This window comes from Oryctolagus cuniculus, chromosome 1 (assembly GCF_964237555.1).
Source record: "Oryctolagus cuniculus chromosome 1, mOryCun1.1, whole genome shotgun sequence".
NCBI lineage: Eukaryota > Metazoa > Chordata > Mammalia > Lagomorpha > Leporidae > Oryctolagus > Oryctolagus cuniculus.
In genome coordinates this window covers 62,011,835-62,029,946 of record NC_091432.1, presented here as the reverse complement: position 1 = coordinate 62,029,946, position 18,112 = coordinate 62,011,835, and the positions used below count along the sequence as shown (strand labels likewise).

Sequence of the window (18,112 nt, the reverse complement as noted above, 5' to 3'; positions counted from 1 at the left end):
TAGATATGCTCTTGCTTTGTATAATAGCATTTTATTTTTTATTTTTTAAAGATTTATTTATTTATTTATTTGAAAATCAGAGTTACACAGAGAGAGGAGAGGCAGAGAGAGAGAGAGAGAGGTCTTTCATCCAATGGCTCACTCCCCAACTGGCTGCAATGGCTGGAGCTGCGCCAATCCGAAGCCAGGAGCCAGGAGCTTCCTCTGGGTCTCCCACATGGGTTCAGGGGACCAAGGACTTGGGCCATCTTCCACTGCTTTCCCAGGCCATAGCAGAGAGCTGGATCGGAAGTGGAGCAGCCAGGGCTCGAACCAGTGCCTCAGGCCAGGATATTAACCCATTGCACCACAGCACTGGCCCCTATATAATTGCATTTTAAATTATGTGATATCATGTTGACCCCTACATTTTTTCTGAATATTTTTTCATCTACTTTATGCTTGTTTCTACATTAAATCACAGAAGAAAATTAAGAGAATGAGATCCAGATCACCAATGAATAGCAGGAACTCCAGTTACTTGAGAAACCACTGTTGCCTACCAGGATATTCTTAGCAGAAACTGAAATCAGGAGATGGAGTAGTAGAATATCAAATCCTGCACTCAGGTGTGAGAGGCAGGCTCCTCAATTGGGCTCTTAGCCACTAGGCTAAACACTCATTCTTCATGAAATATTTGAAGGGAATGTTAATTTAAAAAGTGAGAAGGCATACCTGCTTTTTATTTTATGAATCTGTGAAATCGTTTTGTTTGACATGGTCATCTGCATGTCAGTCTTTGTTTTGTTAACTATGAAAATATTTTATGAGATTATTCATCTTCCTTTCCACTGCCCATTCTCACTTTCTTTTTTTTTTTTATTTTTTTGACAGGCAGAGTGGACAGTGAGAGAGAGAGACATAGAGAAAGGTCTTCCTTTTTTACCGTTGGTTCACCCTCTAATGGCCGCCGCGGCCGGCGCACTGCGCTGATCCGATGGCAGGAGCCGGGTACTTATCCTGTTCTCCCATGGGGTGCAGGGCCCAAGCACTTGGGCCATCCTCCACTGCACTCCCTGGCCACAGCAGAGAGCTGGCCTGGAATAGGGGCAACCGGGACAGGATCCGGTGCCCCAACCGGGACTAGAACCCGGTGTGCCGGCACCGCAAGGCGGAGGGTTAGCCTATTGAGCAGCGGTGCCAGCCTTTCTCACTTTCAATTTGTAGTATTGCTATAAGCCAACCCATATGAGCAAGATATCCTGAAGTGGATCAGACAACAACAACAAAAAAAAAACAGTATAAGCCTTCGTATTTTTTCCTCATTTACTCATGCTAGTTTTCAGTAATATTGTTCTCTCTTTAGAAATGGAGTTTATGTTCTTTTTATGCAGCTTTCTTGCGATTCATAAACCTTTCATTTCTTCCAATTAAATGATTTGATTGTGTATATATTAACCTCCCCTTTTCCTACAAATCACCTCTCCTTAATACTCTCTATTATATATTATCCTTCTTTTGATTCTCTTAACTATTAAAAGGGGTACTATGTAGTGATGATTTCTTACTGTAGTTATAATAATTCAATGAGTTAACACAAAATTATGACATTATACCTGACTCATGATATGCACTCTATAAAAGCATGGTATTACTTTACTACTCACTTTCTACTAACTCCATATGCTTTTTCATGTGGATTCCAATTTATTTGTTATATCATTGGAATTTGTGGAAAAATGGTTGGAGCTATACTTATATAAAATGTTAATTATAATTTATTTGGCGTTTCTCACCGATGTAAGTGAAAGATTTATGAATCTGTACATAAGATACTGTACTACCCCCAGGTGCTGAAAAGTAGAGAGTAAGTTCCATTTCTTCTAAGCAGATCTCTTAATCTGTGAAGTCCAAGTTTCATAATTTATTTTTGAATGTTCTCATTACTTGTTCTCTGATTTGCTTAGTTCTGACCCCATAAATAACAGGGTTGAGAGCAGGTGGGATGACAACGTAAAAGTTAGCAAGAAGAATATGAATGTATTGGGGGACATTCCTGCCAAACCGATGGGTCATGAAAGAGAAAAAAGCTGGCGTATAAAAGGCCAACATGACACAGACATGGGAGCCACAGGTGCTAAGTGCCTTCAGTCGGGCATCTCTGGAAGGAAGGTGGAACACAGCACGGAGGATCTGGACATAAGATAGGATAATGGCTATGATGTCAAACACCAGGATAGAAATGGCACATAAGCCATAAATTATGTTGACCTTGATGCTGGCACAGGCCAGGCGGGCAATGCCCATGTGTTCACAGTAGGTGTGAGGAATGATTTGATGTCCACAGAAGGGAAGTCTTAGAATAAGCAGAACAAAGGGGATTGCAAAGGCTAAAGGTCTCAGGAGGATGATCAATGCTATGATGGACACCACCTTGTTTGTTAGCACTAATGTATAATGAAGAGGGTTACAGATGGCCACGTAGCGGTCATAGGCCATGGCCACGAGCACAGCTGACTCCATGCCAGTGCACAAGTGGATAAAGAACATCTGGATGAGACATCCTTCAAAAGCGATTTCTTTCAGATTGAACCAGAAGATGCCAAGCATCTTGGGAATGGTGGATGTGGACAGGCCCAGGTCAATGGAAGACAGAATGGCCAGAAAGTAAAACATGGGCTGATGGAGACTTTGTTCAGTCTGAATCACACAGAGAATTGTGATGTTTCCCAGGAGGGCAGTCAAATATACAGCACAAAATGGAAAACCAATCCACATATGTACATCTTGAAGCCCTGGGATCCCCAGAAGGAAAAAATAGTAGGGATGAAACCGTGTGCTGTTAGGAGGGACCATGCTTCTGTGGCCCTTTTATAGCTGCACACAGGCCAGGTGTCCAATTCCCTGAGAGGCTCCAGTTCTTCTTATCCAAAGGCATTGATGTCCTATAAAATTACATAAAATGTAATTTGTATTTTCTAGTAACCAAACCCATCATGACATAAGTATAACTTTTGTGACAATTTGACTATGTGCTATTTTTGCTTGCTTTAAATAAAATTAATCAGATTAATTACATTTTTCCATTCATATGGCCAACATACTTAAATAAACCTTTAGAAACACCAACATTACCAAGAAAATGGTAGATATTTGATCTTCAGAGACGTACTATGCAATAGTGTTACTTTTAGGGAAGTTCTGTGCAATTTGTTCTACATCTTGGCTATTGATAATAGAGCTGTGATGAAAATGAGAGTGTTAATATCTATTCCAGATTCTGTCTTCAATTATTTTTAATAATTGAATAATGTGATTCAAAAGTGATATTCCTGAATCACATAATGGTCCCATTTTAATATTTTGATGAATCTCTGTATTGTTTCACATAATAGACACATTATGTTGCATCCTCACCATCAGTGCACAAGGGTATTGTTTTTTCTACATCCCTGCCAACATTTGTTTTATCATACACACATATATGTAAATATACTCACATATACATATATATGTCATTCTAATAGGTGTGACATGATATTATAGTTTTGAATTACCTTTTCCTGCTGATGTATGTGTTTAGCTCCACTTCATATATCTGATAATTTTCTGTATGACTTTACAGAATTATCTGTTCGAGTATTTAGCCCACTTTAAAATTACATTATTGATTTTTTTGCCATTTAGTTGTAGGAAACCTCCTATATGTATTTTGGATACTTACTTCTTATCTTTTTTACTAACATAAAGAGAATAGATTCCATGTATTTCATAGATACAATTCTAAGATTATAATTATACTTTCCTCGCTCCCTCCTTCCTTCTACCTTCCTTACATTTTTCTTTTAAATGTTGAGATGGGCTACTTTCCATTTACTTTATAATCACTGACTTGACATTCCTCTAAATAAAGAGTTCTACAAGTAAAAAAATAGAAAGATCACTGATCCACAGGAATATAGACAAGGGTTATAAATAATAATCAAAGAATAAGATGTCAATTTTGTTCATATAGACTAAAGCTTTTTGGGGGGACTCTTTACATTAGCAACCACCAAACAGAGAAAATGTAAAGTATTTGTCTTTTTGGGTCTGGAAGTTCATGGAAAATGTGCATTATGAGGAACCACACACAGAGTTCTAAATATGTTTGTATTAAAATAAACTTACCTTTTAATTATATAGTATGTCATTTCATTCAGTCTGTTGATTGTTTCTTTTGTTGCACAAAAACCTTTTAGTTTGTTGTAGTGCCACCAGTCTATTTTTCTGTTACCTGCACTTTTGGTGTCATTTTTTTAAAAATGTAACAAATTACTTGAAAAGTAGAGAGAAAGACACGCACACACACACACACACACACACACAGAACTGCAGCATCCTGGTCTGGGTCAAGCTGAAGCCAGCAGCCAGGAGCTCAGTCCATGTCTTTTCACCTGGGTGGCAGCAACCCAGCTATTTTAACCATCATATGCTCCTCCATGGGTGTGCATTTTGCAGGAAGATATAATCAGGAAAATAGTTGGGAATCTGATATATGTGACATAGGCATACCAAACAGTGCCTTATTTCCTGTCAAATGCCCAACCCCGGTGTCATTTTTATGACTTAATCATTCCTGTAATTTTCAAGTGTATGAAACTGCGAAACTGCTCTGTCTTAGACATTGAGTTAGTCTCACTCCTGGTTTACTATCATCCTAACAGTCATTTCAATTATTCTTCTTTAATTCTTGTTTATATTCTAGGGTGCTCTTGTCAGTTCCTGCTTTGCTATTGGTTAACACAGCTCTGAAGAATATTATAAACTGGACTGGGTGAAGAACCACGTATCTATGAGAAGTTAATGTGCTTCTTGTTCATACTTTGCTCCAAAGAATGACTTCTCATAGATGAATGGTATTGAAAATTTCTACTGAGTTTTATTTATTTTTTCCCACTCTTAGATGTTTACAGTGCACATCAATGTTATAAGAGACTCTCTTGAATTTAACTGGTGATTTCACAAATGTATTTGACTCAGGAAAACTTCTAACAAAATATAAACAAGATCACTGCAGAATAAAGTTTCAGACTCAAAAATGTGAAAAAAAGACTTTATAGTGAAATGAATGCTTTTCTGTAGTGTGTTCAAGTAAGTTTAACTGATGAACAATTTATATATAAAGCATAAATGTGTAATGGAAATAAAAGGTAGATAAAGGACACTGTCAATATTATTCTTAGCATAGTATCTGATATTTTTGGAGTTATTCAATTTTATAAATCTTCACGAGCATGAATTAAATGCAGATAAGTGTCAGAAATCTGGCATACATTATTTCTTTTAATTTCATTTCCATAATTTTAGAATGACAAGTTATGATTGCCTTAATTATAATGAAGAAGAGAGTGAGGCTTAGATGTTCATATAGTCACCTAGTCATTTAGTCACCTAGTTAACTCTCTTCCAAAATACTAGAATGAGTTCAGATTCAAAATCCACGGTTGTTGCAATATGTCATGTTGCCATCTAAGAATTTAGCGAACATAATCAACTGGTTATTTATAATTAAAACACCTCCAGCGTAGGGTATACTGGGCTCAAATTGAAGGATGAGATTCAATATGATTGAATTTTACATCCAGAGAGAGAAAGTTCAGATATTAAAGGCATGTCACTGAGAACATACATACTAGCTGGCTGTTCTAAATCATGCTGGAATATTGTAATCTTTTACTATTTTGCTTGTCTTACTTCTTCCTCTTTCATGCCCACACTCCACTTCGTATTTCTATGTCAGATATTGACCGTTCTTGAAAATTGCCTGTTACTTTCCCTTAATTCATAACATTAATAATTTTTCTATTTAGTGTCAAATGTTTACTTAACATTGTATTTAGAACCGGAGATTGAAAATTGGAGAGGAAATATCATGGCTTTATTGAACTTGTCCTGTGTGGCAGCACGCTACTAGGCAGTTAAATCGAGAACAGCTGAACTGCCCTTTAAAGCTACAATACATTAAAGTAGACAGGGAATGAACTAAGGCTTCCCATTAGATCCCTGTAATCAAACACTAAGAGGTGGCTTCATAGCAAAGGGCTTCTAACTGTGACTACGTAATAAGCCCAGTGTAGTGTCAGATGGAAATCCTGACACTGGAGATTCTGAATCTTTAGCTATACAAGGAAATGTGTCAGGATACAATAACACACAAAAGCAATTATTAGTTGAAATGTGTTCATTTTCTACAAATGAAATTAATATAGCAAAGTGTGATTCAGTATCTCTAAATTCTGACTTCATATTTTCCCTTCCTTTCATTGCAGTATTGAAAGAAAAGTATGGATATTGATTCTACGCTCTACCCTGCTGCTTTCTGATCTGCAGTGCTTTATCCCTACTCTCTGAGGTTACATGTGGGGAACTTTTTGCTTCACTGCATTTAATCTTCCAATCACTTAAACATACAACTTAATAATTCTCAAAAAATGTATCTTAAGGAAAAAATGACCATTATATGTCAAATATAATAACAATAAGACTAGTAAATCTTTCTTAGGATTAGCACAAGTCTGCACTATCCTGTAAAGGGAAAATGAATAGCAAAATGTATACAGTATTGACCTGGGTAACTCATTTTCTCTCTTTCAGAAATGAGCAATGCAGGCTCTTGGAACTCTTATTATTCTCCAGCTTCAAGCTGAAGATTTCCATGGATTTCACAACTGCTGTGCAAAACTACCAGCTAATCAAGGAAAAATATTTTCTTTTTGGGCCCTATTCATATCAAGAATAGCACTTTAAATGATCAGGGACTTTTCCGTAAACTTCTATGATAATGCTAGAGACAAGGGAAGAATAATAAATTTGCATAGAAGATATGATGATTGATGATGATGATATATACCCAAGAGTTACAATTATGAAGTTAAAACTTATAAAAGAGATTTCTTTGCCTATATTCTGGGCTCAGATAGACAAAAACAGCTTTTGGATATGTGATAAGAGAGTTCAAACTTTGGAACTGGAAAAGTTTCTGTTAAATGATAGTTCTGTTTTTTTCAAACTGTCAATATTCATATACTTTCTTTAATGATAAGCTGCAGATTTAATTCAGAAACTGTAAATGAATCTGGGCGATATATTAAAAATCAAAATAAATTAAAATTATAACAAATTATGTGCTAAATTTCCTTTTTATGTTTCATTATGTTTGTAGTATTTATTAAATTCCAACTAGGAAATAATGTGAAGTAATTTATAGAATTATAATTATATTTAGATAGAATATTTCTTAGGTATCCTAAACTAGAATGTTTAGAAAATTTGGGGGCTGGATTTCTGAAAAATTTTTATTAATATAAAAAGAATGAATTGCATGGATCCCATAGATGCTGTTGCAAGAAGACAACCACTTCCTTCCCTCCTCTGCTTCCCTCCGAATCTCCTTCCTCCCCTTCTCTCTCTTCATCAGCTCTTGCAAAGCCATAATTTTAATCCATTCTATATTCAAAGGCTTAATTAGCCACTAATCATAATACTCAACAAGTAAAAATTAAGAAGACCAAAGTTCCATGGGGTATAAAGAAGGGCTATAAATGACAATCATATCCCCAAATAACCATTTAATTCCTATACATTTTGGGGGATTCAAAGATACTATTGTAATTGCTTTGGGAATTTAAAGATTATTGTTCTGGTGTTTCAAATCACCACGTTAGATGTGTTGTGATGCTTCCATGTCAAGAGGGAAGTGGAAGATTAAGAGATCTACAAAGTTAGGTTAAGTTTCAGAGGATAGATTTGAAATAGTTACAGCTAGGAGAAAGCAAGGATTAAAGGTTAAAATATGAGTGCAATATGCAAGAGATTAAAGTCAGATGGTCTATCAAAAGACAAACAAATAATTAAAGGCAGGCAGCAAGAAAGTTATAAAGGTATTTGCATAAGTACACACACAGATACACATCCTTCTCCAAAAATTTCAGATTATTATCTAATTAATCTTTATTGGAGCACACACATCTGAGCTTCTGTGAATTGGTATATTGTTATACTATGGGATCACTAATGTCTTTCATATTTGGTAATCTTTCATTTTTCATTTCTTGTTGACTATTTTACCTTCTTAACCTAAATCTCAATGGAATATCACAATAAAATAGTTCTTATCATAGTGATGGCTTTCTAGTCCCAAAGACAGACTTACCAGCAAAGTTGTCTAGAGGAGCTGGTTCACCTGTCCCAGGATGTTTCCATTCTCACCCACTTTGACTGAAATGAGAGCCTTATGTTATAACCACTGTCCTTAAAATGGAATGCAAAAACATAGATGCTCCCTGGAGAATAGAGATACCCAAAGGCAGTGATGTTAGATATCATGTAAATCTGAAGCATGGCACGGCTAGCCGTGGAGGCGACCTATGATGTAGGGACTTATGTCTATGCAAGAGAGGCTATGACAAGGGCTTGACTGCCTTGCTTGTCTTCAAAATCCCTCTATTTCTAGATCTGTCCTTAATGTCCCATGTCAAAGTTCAAATCACAAAGAAACAGGGGTGATTAGGCAAAACGGCCTGGTTGGCAGGTTGGCTGGCTCACTTTACTGCTCCCTATATCCTTCTCTCTCCCTCTCCTGCCACTCCCCTCCCCCCAGGCACTCACTGGTATTGAATAGTTTGAGAATCCATGTTAGTTATTCCTTAAAAGTTGACAGAATTTAGTAGTGAAGCCACCCAGCCCTGCACTCTTCTTTGCTTTTCTTTGTGGGGAGATTACGTATTACTGATTGAATTTCAGCCTGGGTTATTGGTCGACTCAGGTTTTCTGTCTTTGTGCCTCAATTTTCATAAATCAAACATGTCCAGAAATCTATCCCTTTCTTTTAGATTTTACAATTTGTTGCCATATAGCTGTTCATAATAGTTCCAAAGAGTTTTATTTCTTGTCCCTCTTTTTATGGTAATCACATTGCAATATCTCTATTTTAGAATAATTTATATGGCTCCATATTTCTGGCAATATATGAGGGTGGTAAACACATCAAGGTGAAAAAAATAAAAGAAGTGTTATAGCCATTCTGATGTTAAAGGAGACACAGAAATACAAACACACACACAGGTTTCATGAGTTATATTGTGCAAAGACTGTCTAATTTGTTGGGTTTTGTTTAAGATTTATTTATTTATTTGAAGGGCAGAGTTACAGAGAGGCAGAGGCAGAGAGAGAAAGAGAAGTCTTCCATCTACCTGTTGGTTTATTCCCCAAATGGCCACAATGGCCAGGGCTGGGCCAGGCTGAAACCAAGCAGGACTTTCTTCTGGGTCTCCCACATGGGTGCAGGGACCCAAACACTTGGGCCATCTTCTGCTGCTTTCCCAAGTGCATTGCAGAGAGCTGGATTGGAAGTGGAGCCCTGTGGGTTGCCAGCACTGTTGGCAGAGGCTTAATCTATGCCAGAGCAGCAGGCCCCTCATTTGTGTTTTTTGTAATCTGAGATGTCTGGGTGAAGGCTATGGCTCAGTCACAGTTGGAAAAGAATAAGCCTTTTAGATGTCATGATGCTCACTTTGGGGGTCACTTCTGGAAGTAATTGCATCACCACCAACTCTATTTCATTACCCACAACCCATTGCAGAAGCAGATATTACACTTGATCAACCAACCATACAATCACTTTGTATATAAATTTTAAATACCTCAAATAGTCTATGTGTTATAAAGTGAACTGGTATCCATTTAAAAACTGCTGATATTCAGAAATTGATCTATATTGTACATATAGATATTAAGCCCAGTGATATCAGCCATATTTGATCATCTCTCTTGTATTTGACCATAATGCAGACCAAAATCAAGAGAAAATTCAGCTGCAACACTTCGTTTTTCATAAAGAGATTGGAGAACCCTATTAAGCAGCACAGCACTATATTTACTTTTTATTTATTACAAAGAGAGTAGCTTTATGTTAAGGTTCTAGTTACTTACAATTTTGTAAAAATAGAGTTAATTCCATGGTCTACACTAAATGGCAGCCACTATGGGGTTAAATCCTGTGAGACTGACAAAGAAGACCCCTGGACCCAGGTCTGGCCAAACAGAAGTGCAAATTGACATGGATAGGATTTACCTGTAATAACTTACAGATGTGGAGACAAGTTATATTAGCGATATGGCGATATGATAGGTACTTCCATTTTCCTCTATGTATAATTTTACAGCAAAATTCTAAGGCTTGTTGTTTTCTAGATACAAACAGTTTTCCATCCATATTAAATAACCTAAGTTAACACAGGAAATTCTGGGATTTGGAATTCCTTTTTCAGACTCAGCTCTCACTATTCCTATTCATTGGCTATAAGTGTTTTCTATTCATTGGAAGTTTGACAGGGCTGGCACTGTGGCATAGTGGTTAAAGCCACCACATGCAGTGCCAGCATCTCATATGGGGACCAGTTCTAGTCCTGGCTGCTGCACTTCCCTTCCAGCTTTCTGCTATGGCCTGGGAAAGCAGTAGAAGATGGCCCAAGTCCTTGGGCCCCTGCACCAGCATAGGAAAACCTTGCGGAAGCTCCTGGTTCCTGGCTTTGGATTGGTGCAGCTCTGGCCGTTGCAGCGAATTGGGGAGTGAACCAGCAGATGGAAGACATCTCTCTCTCTCTCTCTCTCTCTCTCTCTCTCTCTCTCTTTGCCTCTCCCTCTTTTTCTGTGTTACTCTTTCAAATAAATAAATAAATCTGAAAAAAAAGTTTGACTCTATGGATAGATAACATGGTCTTCTGTGCATGGTTATTCCTCTCACTTTATTCCTTGCCAATTTTGCATGTCTATATTACAAAGACCATATAAAGAAGTTGTAAGAATACTCAGTTCTGGGGTCAGTTAACTTCAGTTCAAATATTGGATTTCCTATACAATAACACTATCATCTTGAATGATTTTCTAATCATTTCTACATCCCATTTTTCTCAGCTAGAAAACTAAGGATGAGAGTAGTACCAACAGTGTAGGCCATTTTGAAGAAGATATGAAGTAGAGACTGTAGGGAGCATAGTAATAAAATCTGCACGTTCTAAGTGGCTAGTTAAAGTTAGTTTCCTTTTTTTTTTTTTTTTTTTTTTGGCAGGCAGAGTGGACAGTGAGAGAGTGAGACAGAGAGAAAAGTCTTCCTTTTCCATTGGTTCACGCTCCAATGTCCTCTGCGGCCGGCGCACCGCGCTGATCCGAAGCCAGGAGCCAAGTGCTTCTCCTGGTCTCCCATGCGGGTGCCGGGCCCAAGGACTTGGGCCATGCTCCACTGCACTCCCGGGCCACAGCAGAGAGCTGGCCTGGAAGAGGGGCAACTGGGACAGAATCTGGTGCCCCGACCGGGACTAGAACCCAGGGTGCTAGTGCTGCAGGGGGAGGATTAGCCTATTGAGCCGTGGCGCCAGCCGTAATGTTAGTTTCTTACCAATCAGTGGTTCACTCTTCAAATGGAAGCATCCAGGCCTAAACTAGGATGCTTGAGCACAACAGTTTTTTCACATGGGCATCAGGAACCCAATTACTTGAGTCATCACCACTGCCTTAACAGGTCCAGATCAGCAGGAATCTGAAATCAGGAGCCACATCTAGGTATAGAAACCAGACACTCTGAAGTGGAACACACACATTTTAATCGATATCTTCATCACTAGGCCAAGTTTCTATCACCAATTCTCAGAATTTAGCAAAGGGAAATGAAAGAAAAATATGTTTAGTGAACAAACTGTAGATAAATGTTGATGACAGCTTCATTCATCATATCCAAAAACCTGAATAAACCTAAATTCCTTTCAACTAGTGAGTGAATGAACCATCTGTATTTCATCCATGTTAGACTACTACTCAGCAATACAAATAATTAACTATTCATAATGTAGGGATATGGATGAACCTCAAATGTACTCTGCTGAGTGAAAGAAGCCAGACTCAAAAAGCTCCCGACTGACTTTCTAGAAAAGGCAAAGCCATAGAACCATGAAGAGAAGGGCCAGGGTTGCCAGAGTCTGGTGGTCTGGGGAGAGATGGATTACAGGTGAACGCAAGAGAATCTTAGAGTAATTGAACTGTTGTATATGCTGCATGTGATGATGCGAGAGTCACATGACCCTATATTTGTTAATACTCACAATTATGCACCAAGAAGAGTGATTCTTAGTCTATGTAAATTGTCCCTTTGATAGGAAAATGGAAGATGTTTATTATAGGAAGCATACAATAATATGTAACGCATACATTCTAAAATGTTAATGTCTTTCACAATTGAACTTTTCTCTGATTGTAACTGTTTTTTCTCAAGGCATTTCAGGTCATGTAATGGTTATAATGGCCATTGTTTCATTTCACTGAAACAAAGACAATGGTTTGTCTCACAGTCACGGTGTCTTACATTTCATTATGTGTGCTATGCATATGCAATATTTCTGGTTAGTTAAGTAACACATACTTAGTTTAGAAAATTTGCTAAATATATATGTGAGAAGATGAAAGTGAAATTAGTGAATAGTTTTAGAAACTAAAGCAATGCTATTTTTGGAAAAATAAAAAAGTTAAATTCTATTTTCATAAAATTCAACACACAACCTTTATATTTCTTGAACAATCAGATTAAGAACTTTTTCAGATTTTGTCTTGGGCCAGCACTGTGGCATAGTAGGCTAACTTTCCTTTCTGCCTGTGGCACCAGTAACCCATATGGTCACAGGTTCGTGTCCTGGATGCCTCTCTTCCAATCTAGCTCCCTGCTGTGGCCTAGGAGGGCAGTGGAGGATAGCCCAAGTGGTTAGGCCTTTTGTGCCCACGTGGGAGACCCTGAGGGAGCTCCTGGCTCCTGGCTTTGGATCAGTCCAGCTCCGGACATTGTGGCCATTTGGAGAGTGAGCCAGAGGATGGAAGACCTTTCTCTTTGTCTCTCCCTCTCTCTGCCTGTAACTCTACATCTCAAATAAATAAATAAATAAATAAAATATCTAAAAAAATTATGTCTCAATGCCCTCATTTATCTTAAACATTATATCCTATTCTCTATTTCTCTGCCAAATGTATACATGTGAGAGTTCTTTTAAAAGTTCACAGTAAAATTCAATTACATAAAAGTTTACTTTGGTGCAATTTTTTTTAGAAATCCATGATTGATTTCAAAGTCAAAGGGCCTTTAAATATTTTGTGGCAACATGCAATATGAAAAAAATTTTGTATGGATTTCAGAAAAATCACGCCAATATAAACTTACCATTTAATTTCATATTTTTGTAAACCTAAAAAATGTTAAAAGATTTATCCACTTATTTAAAAGCAGAAATACTTAAAGAAAGAGAAAGAGAGAGAGAGAGAGAGAGAGAGAGAGAGAGATCTTCCATCCACTGGCTAACTTCCCAAAAGGCTGCAATTCCCAGAGCTGGACAGATAGAAACCAAGTGCCAGGAACTTCTGGGTCTTCCATGTGGGTGCAGGAGTCCAAGAACAGGAGAGGGGTACAGGTATTCTACAAAGACACATGAAGAGTAATCAGTTCGGTGTAGAGCTACAGAACTGAGGGCACTAGGAGGAAAGTAACTAAGAGGAATGGAGTTAAATCTGTATCTGCTGGAAAATTTTACATTATAGGATTTTGAAAAAAAAATTCATTAATCATTAAAGATGATTTATCGACTCCAACAACAATAAGTTGATTTTATTTTATATTCAAATGCTGTTTGAATAACTAAATGGTATCATTGGAGAGCAATTCATTTTTAATATATGGTGTTGAAATTCTGTTTCTTATCATCATTTTTTTAAAGATGCTCTTCAAATGGAGCCAGTATATCCTTAACAGCTTTCAACTTTAAAGACTTATGTATTTATCTACAATGCAAAGTTACGGGGGGCGGGGAGAGAAAGTGAGCTTCGAACTTTTGAGACTTCCTTACTCACACAGAGAAAAGAAATGACCCATTGTGCAAATATCTTAAGATTGATTTTGATTAGGCATGATGATATGATTAGATCCAAGAGAATATCTCATCGTATATATGTATAGGTAAATAAAAATGGTGAATTTGGAGGAGATAGCTTTAATGTTTAAATGGAATGCTGAAGAAGATAGAAAAAGTCTGAAAAAAAGATGACTTCTCATGCTTTGTTTCCAAAGCCTGATGCTGTCTTTTGGAGATTCTTACAAAGCTCAACTATGTGATAAGAGATCTAACTTTTTCACTCTGAAAAAATCAATCACATTCTAATAGGAACTATATAATATAAACATTATTGACTGAAAAATAGACAGAAAACGTTTGGTATCACTAGAGCATTCAATAGAGAAATAGCTACAGAATTGGTAGTGTAAGTGATTCCTTAATCTGTTTTGCATAACTCACATCTGAGCACTCTGTCTTATGAGTTGAAGACTAAAATGATAGTAATAATTTAAAAAGTCTATGATTGACAGCTTACTATGTACAAAACAGCATTCTAAATGCCTCAGAAAAATCTAACTTATGTCTCAAGTTTTCTTAATTAGGGAAGTGCAGTTATTATTCCCATATTTTACAGTTAAGGAAATTGAGATGTGCATGATAGATAAATAACACAAAGCCACAACACTATTACATGACAAAGCCAGGTTTCGAACACCACCAGTTTGACTCCAGGATAGAGAATTTATACTGTAATGAATAGATTCTTAAAGTTCTATGTAGAACATTTTGGTGGAAGAGGTGGGGAACTTGCAGGGAGTTAACAGTATGGACAAATGATCATGGCTCTGTGTCCTTGTGCAAACCAGGGGAACTGAAAACAGTTAAATTATGTTGGAAAAGTATCAGGGTATAAAATAGAAATATCCGAAGTCAAAAAAGAATCCTGTCATCCTGATTAAACATTTGAAATTAAATTTACTAATTTTGTCAACTAGAAATGCAGTTATGTATTTTGATGCTTGTCAAGAATAGATGACAGTAACTGTGCTTTTTGTCCTCTTTTTTTTTTTTTTTTTGGTGTTTATTTACATACTCTTCGCTTGCCTCTATGTCCTTGGGCTTTTCTGCTTATGGAGCATCAACCAGGAGATTGTGAGCAGTCTCTAAGGACTCAATCCCAGAGCTCCGTCTAAAGTTAAGACTAAAGGGATGTGCTCTTAGCAGCATCCCTTAGGTGCTAGAGACCGAATATAAACATGCTTTCCTGTACTCATAATTTGGAGAAAGTTCCGTGCAGCTTGATATTTTGTGTGATCTTGAATCCTGGGGAAGAATGAAGAGAATCAGCTGCTAAATTTTTGGTGAGTAGGTGTAGCAGTCAATGGAGTTATACATTTCCAGGGCAGGCTGAGTGCTGGATCATGTGGCTAACATGAACCACAAGCAGAAACAAGTTATTTGTTAAATCATAATGCATAAAACTAAAATGTACATATATATACACAAAAGTTCTATATTAAATTATTTATTCAGTTTAAAAGTCTTGTATGAAATCTCACAGGATGACCCAAGACGTATGACATCCTATAAATTTCAAAAGATGAAATTAATTTCTTTGCAGTAGAAAGAAATGAAGCTAGTAGAGAGGGCTCCTAGATTTAAGTGCAGAGAAAGCCGAAGGAACTCAATAGCTTTGGTGTTGCCATTATCTTTCTATGATGCTTTTCTTGACCAGGTATCTATAATTTTATAGAACATGAATAATTTAATGAACTTTGTTTGCCTATACTTCTGGGGTCTTTTCTAAGAAATCTTTTCCTATGCCAATGTTTTGCAGAGTTTCTCCAATGTCCTCTAGTTATTTGATGACATCATGTCATAGATTTAGGTCTCTGACCCATTTTGAGTGGATTTTTCTGTAATGTGTGAGGTAGTGGTCTTGCTTCATAATTCTGCATGTGAAGAACCAGTTTTCCTAGCACAACTTGTTGAAGAGACTGTCTTGGCTCCAGAGATTGATTTTTGCTCTGTTGTCAAAGATAAGTTGGTTGTAGATGGGTGGATTGATTTCTGGAGTTTCCATTCTGTTCCATTGATCTACATGACTGTTTTTGTGCCAGTACCAGGCTGTTTTGATTATAACTGCCCTGTAGTATGTCTTGAGATCTGGCAATGTGATGCCTTCAGCTTTATTTTTGTTTTTTTTAAGATTGCTTAAGCTATTTGGGGTCCATATGGATATTAGCATCATTTTTTCTAGCTCTGAGAAGAATGCTGTTGGTGTTTTCATTGGGATCATACTGAATCTATAAATTGCTTTTGGTAGTATGGGCATTTTGATGATGTTGTTCTTCCAATCCTTGAACTTGAAAGATTTTTACACATTTTTTTGTCTCCTTCTATTTTTTCTTTAATGTTTTATAGTTTTCATTATAGGGATCTTTGATGTTCTTGGTTAAATTTATTCCAAGGTACTGTGCAGGCATATCCAGGGACCAGCACTTGTCTGAGAACATCTATTTCAGTATCTGTGAGGCTACATGGTTCGGGCCAGAGTTTATGCCAGTCAGTAATGAGGAGTCAGAAAAAAGTAGATTTCATTGTGTTAGTGTCAATACACTTAAGTCCATAATTTATTTCTTGTACAGATTGTACCAGGGCTTTGTGATTGCCTCTGTAGTGCACTCACTTTACAGTATTGATGTTTCCAGTGTCACTCACCAGAGAGTATCTTCTCAAGTGAAGAGAAATGTTGAATTGTTACAAATTTAATTGAATTTGCTTCAAACCTCCATAGTCAGCAGGAAGAATAAAAATTCTGAATTTGGTAACACCCTACTCTATTTAAATGGCTAAGAGAATAACTCAATATATGATTTCTATATCACAAGTAAAAGTGACTTCAATTCTGTGCTAAAACAGAGCTGGCAATGGATCCACCATCTCTATCATATTCTCTGCCTCTGCTTTTCTCTCAACAGGAGAAAGTTTCTCCTCTTCTGACCAGTGCATGATGATATATCACAACAACGGGAGCATTTTTCACCCAGCCACATTCTTCCTCGTTGGAATCCCCGGTCTGGAAGATGTCCATGTCTGGATCTCCCTGCCTTTCTGTTCTATTTACCTTGTGGCTTTATTGGGAAACACCACAAATCTACTTGTCATCCAGACAGAGCCATCCCTCCGGGAGCCCATGTTCTACTTTTTGGCCATACTTTCCTCAGTTGACTTGGCCCTTTCCACAACATCTGTGCCCCGCATGTTGGGTATCTTTTGGTTTGATGCTCACGAGATTAACTTTGGGGCTTGTGTGGCCCAGATGTTTTTGATCCATGCATTCACTGGCATGGAAGCTGAGGTCCTGCTGGCCATGGCCTTTGACCGTTATGTAGCCATCTGTGCTCCACTCCATTACACTACCATATTGACCTCTAGGGTGCTAATGGGCATCAGTTTGTGTATTGTCATTCGTCCAGCTATGTTTATACTTCCCCTGGTCTTTCTCATCTATCGCCTGCCCTTTTGTCAGGCCCACATAATAGCCCATTCCTACTGTGAGCACATGGGTATTGCAAAATTATCCTGTGGAAGCATCCATATTAATACCATCTATGGGCTCTTTGTAGTCACCCTCTTTCTTCTGAACCTGGTCCTTATTGGCATCTCATATGTTTATATTCTCCAGGCCGTCTTTCATCTCCCTTCCAAGGATGCACGAGTAAAAGCCCTAAGCACTTGTGGGTCTCATATGGCAGTCCTCTGTGTTTTCTATATCCCCTCAATATTCTCTTTCCTCACTCACCGATTTGGTCACAACATACCACACTACCTTCACATTCTTATTGCCAATCTCTATTTAGTTCTCCCACCTTCACTCAACCCAATCATTTATGGAGTAAGGACCAAACAGATACGGGAGCGAGTGCTCTCTGTGTTTACTAAAAACTAAAAACTAATACTCTTGCCACTTTGTTTTATTAAGGATTTTAATCTTCCTAGGAATATTCTTATGTTCTTGTCTCAGTATCTCCTTGCTCTTATCTTATTGCTACCAACTTGCAATACAAGTTGATTTGAACCTAGCTACTGACTAATGGGTCCAAAGAATTCCAGTAACTATTGTCTTTCAAGTTCAAGGATTCATGGACCATCTATGTTAGGACCCCCTTGGAGAGAGATATGTGGCCTCTGTGCATGGCCTCATGCATAATTCCTGATAGTAA

At 37.5% G+C, this 18,112-nt stretch overlaps 2 protein-coding genes across 2 annotated transcripts; one reads left to right on the top strand and one right to left on the bottom strand.

Moving 5' to 3' along the window:
- Window positions 1-1,896: 1,896 nt before the first annotated feature.
- On the bottom strand, window positions 1,897-2,835 carry OR52E1 (olfactory receptor 52E1). The gene has a single exon (NM_001171439.1). It carries the CDS (start codon window positions 2,833-2,835, stop codon window positions 1,897-1,899), a length of 939 nt encoding a protein of 312 aa, NP_001164910.1.
- A 14,064-nt stretch (window positions 2,836-16,899) lies between these two features.
- Window positions 16,900-17,838, top strand: OR52J3 (olfactory receptor, family 52, subfamily J, member 3). The gene has a single exon (NM_001171440.1). The coding sequence runs from the start codon at window positions 16,900-16,902 to the stop codon at window positions 17,836-17,838; it is 939 nt and encodes a 312-aa protein (NP_001164911.1).
- Window positions 17,839-18,112: the final 274 nt, after the last annotated feature.

Excerpts from the sequence above, each read along its gene's own strand:
- OR52E1 (NM_001171439.1), bottom strand. The coding sequence starts at position 2,835 with ATGGTCCCTCCTAACAGCACACGGTTTCATCCCTACTATTTTTTCCTT.
- OR52J3 (NM_001171440.1), top strand. The coding sequence starts at position 16,900 with ATGATATATCACAACAACGGGAGCATTTTTCACCCAGCCACATTCTTC.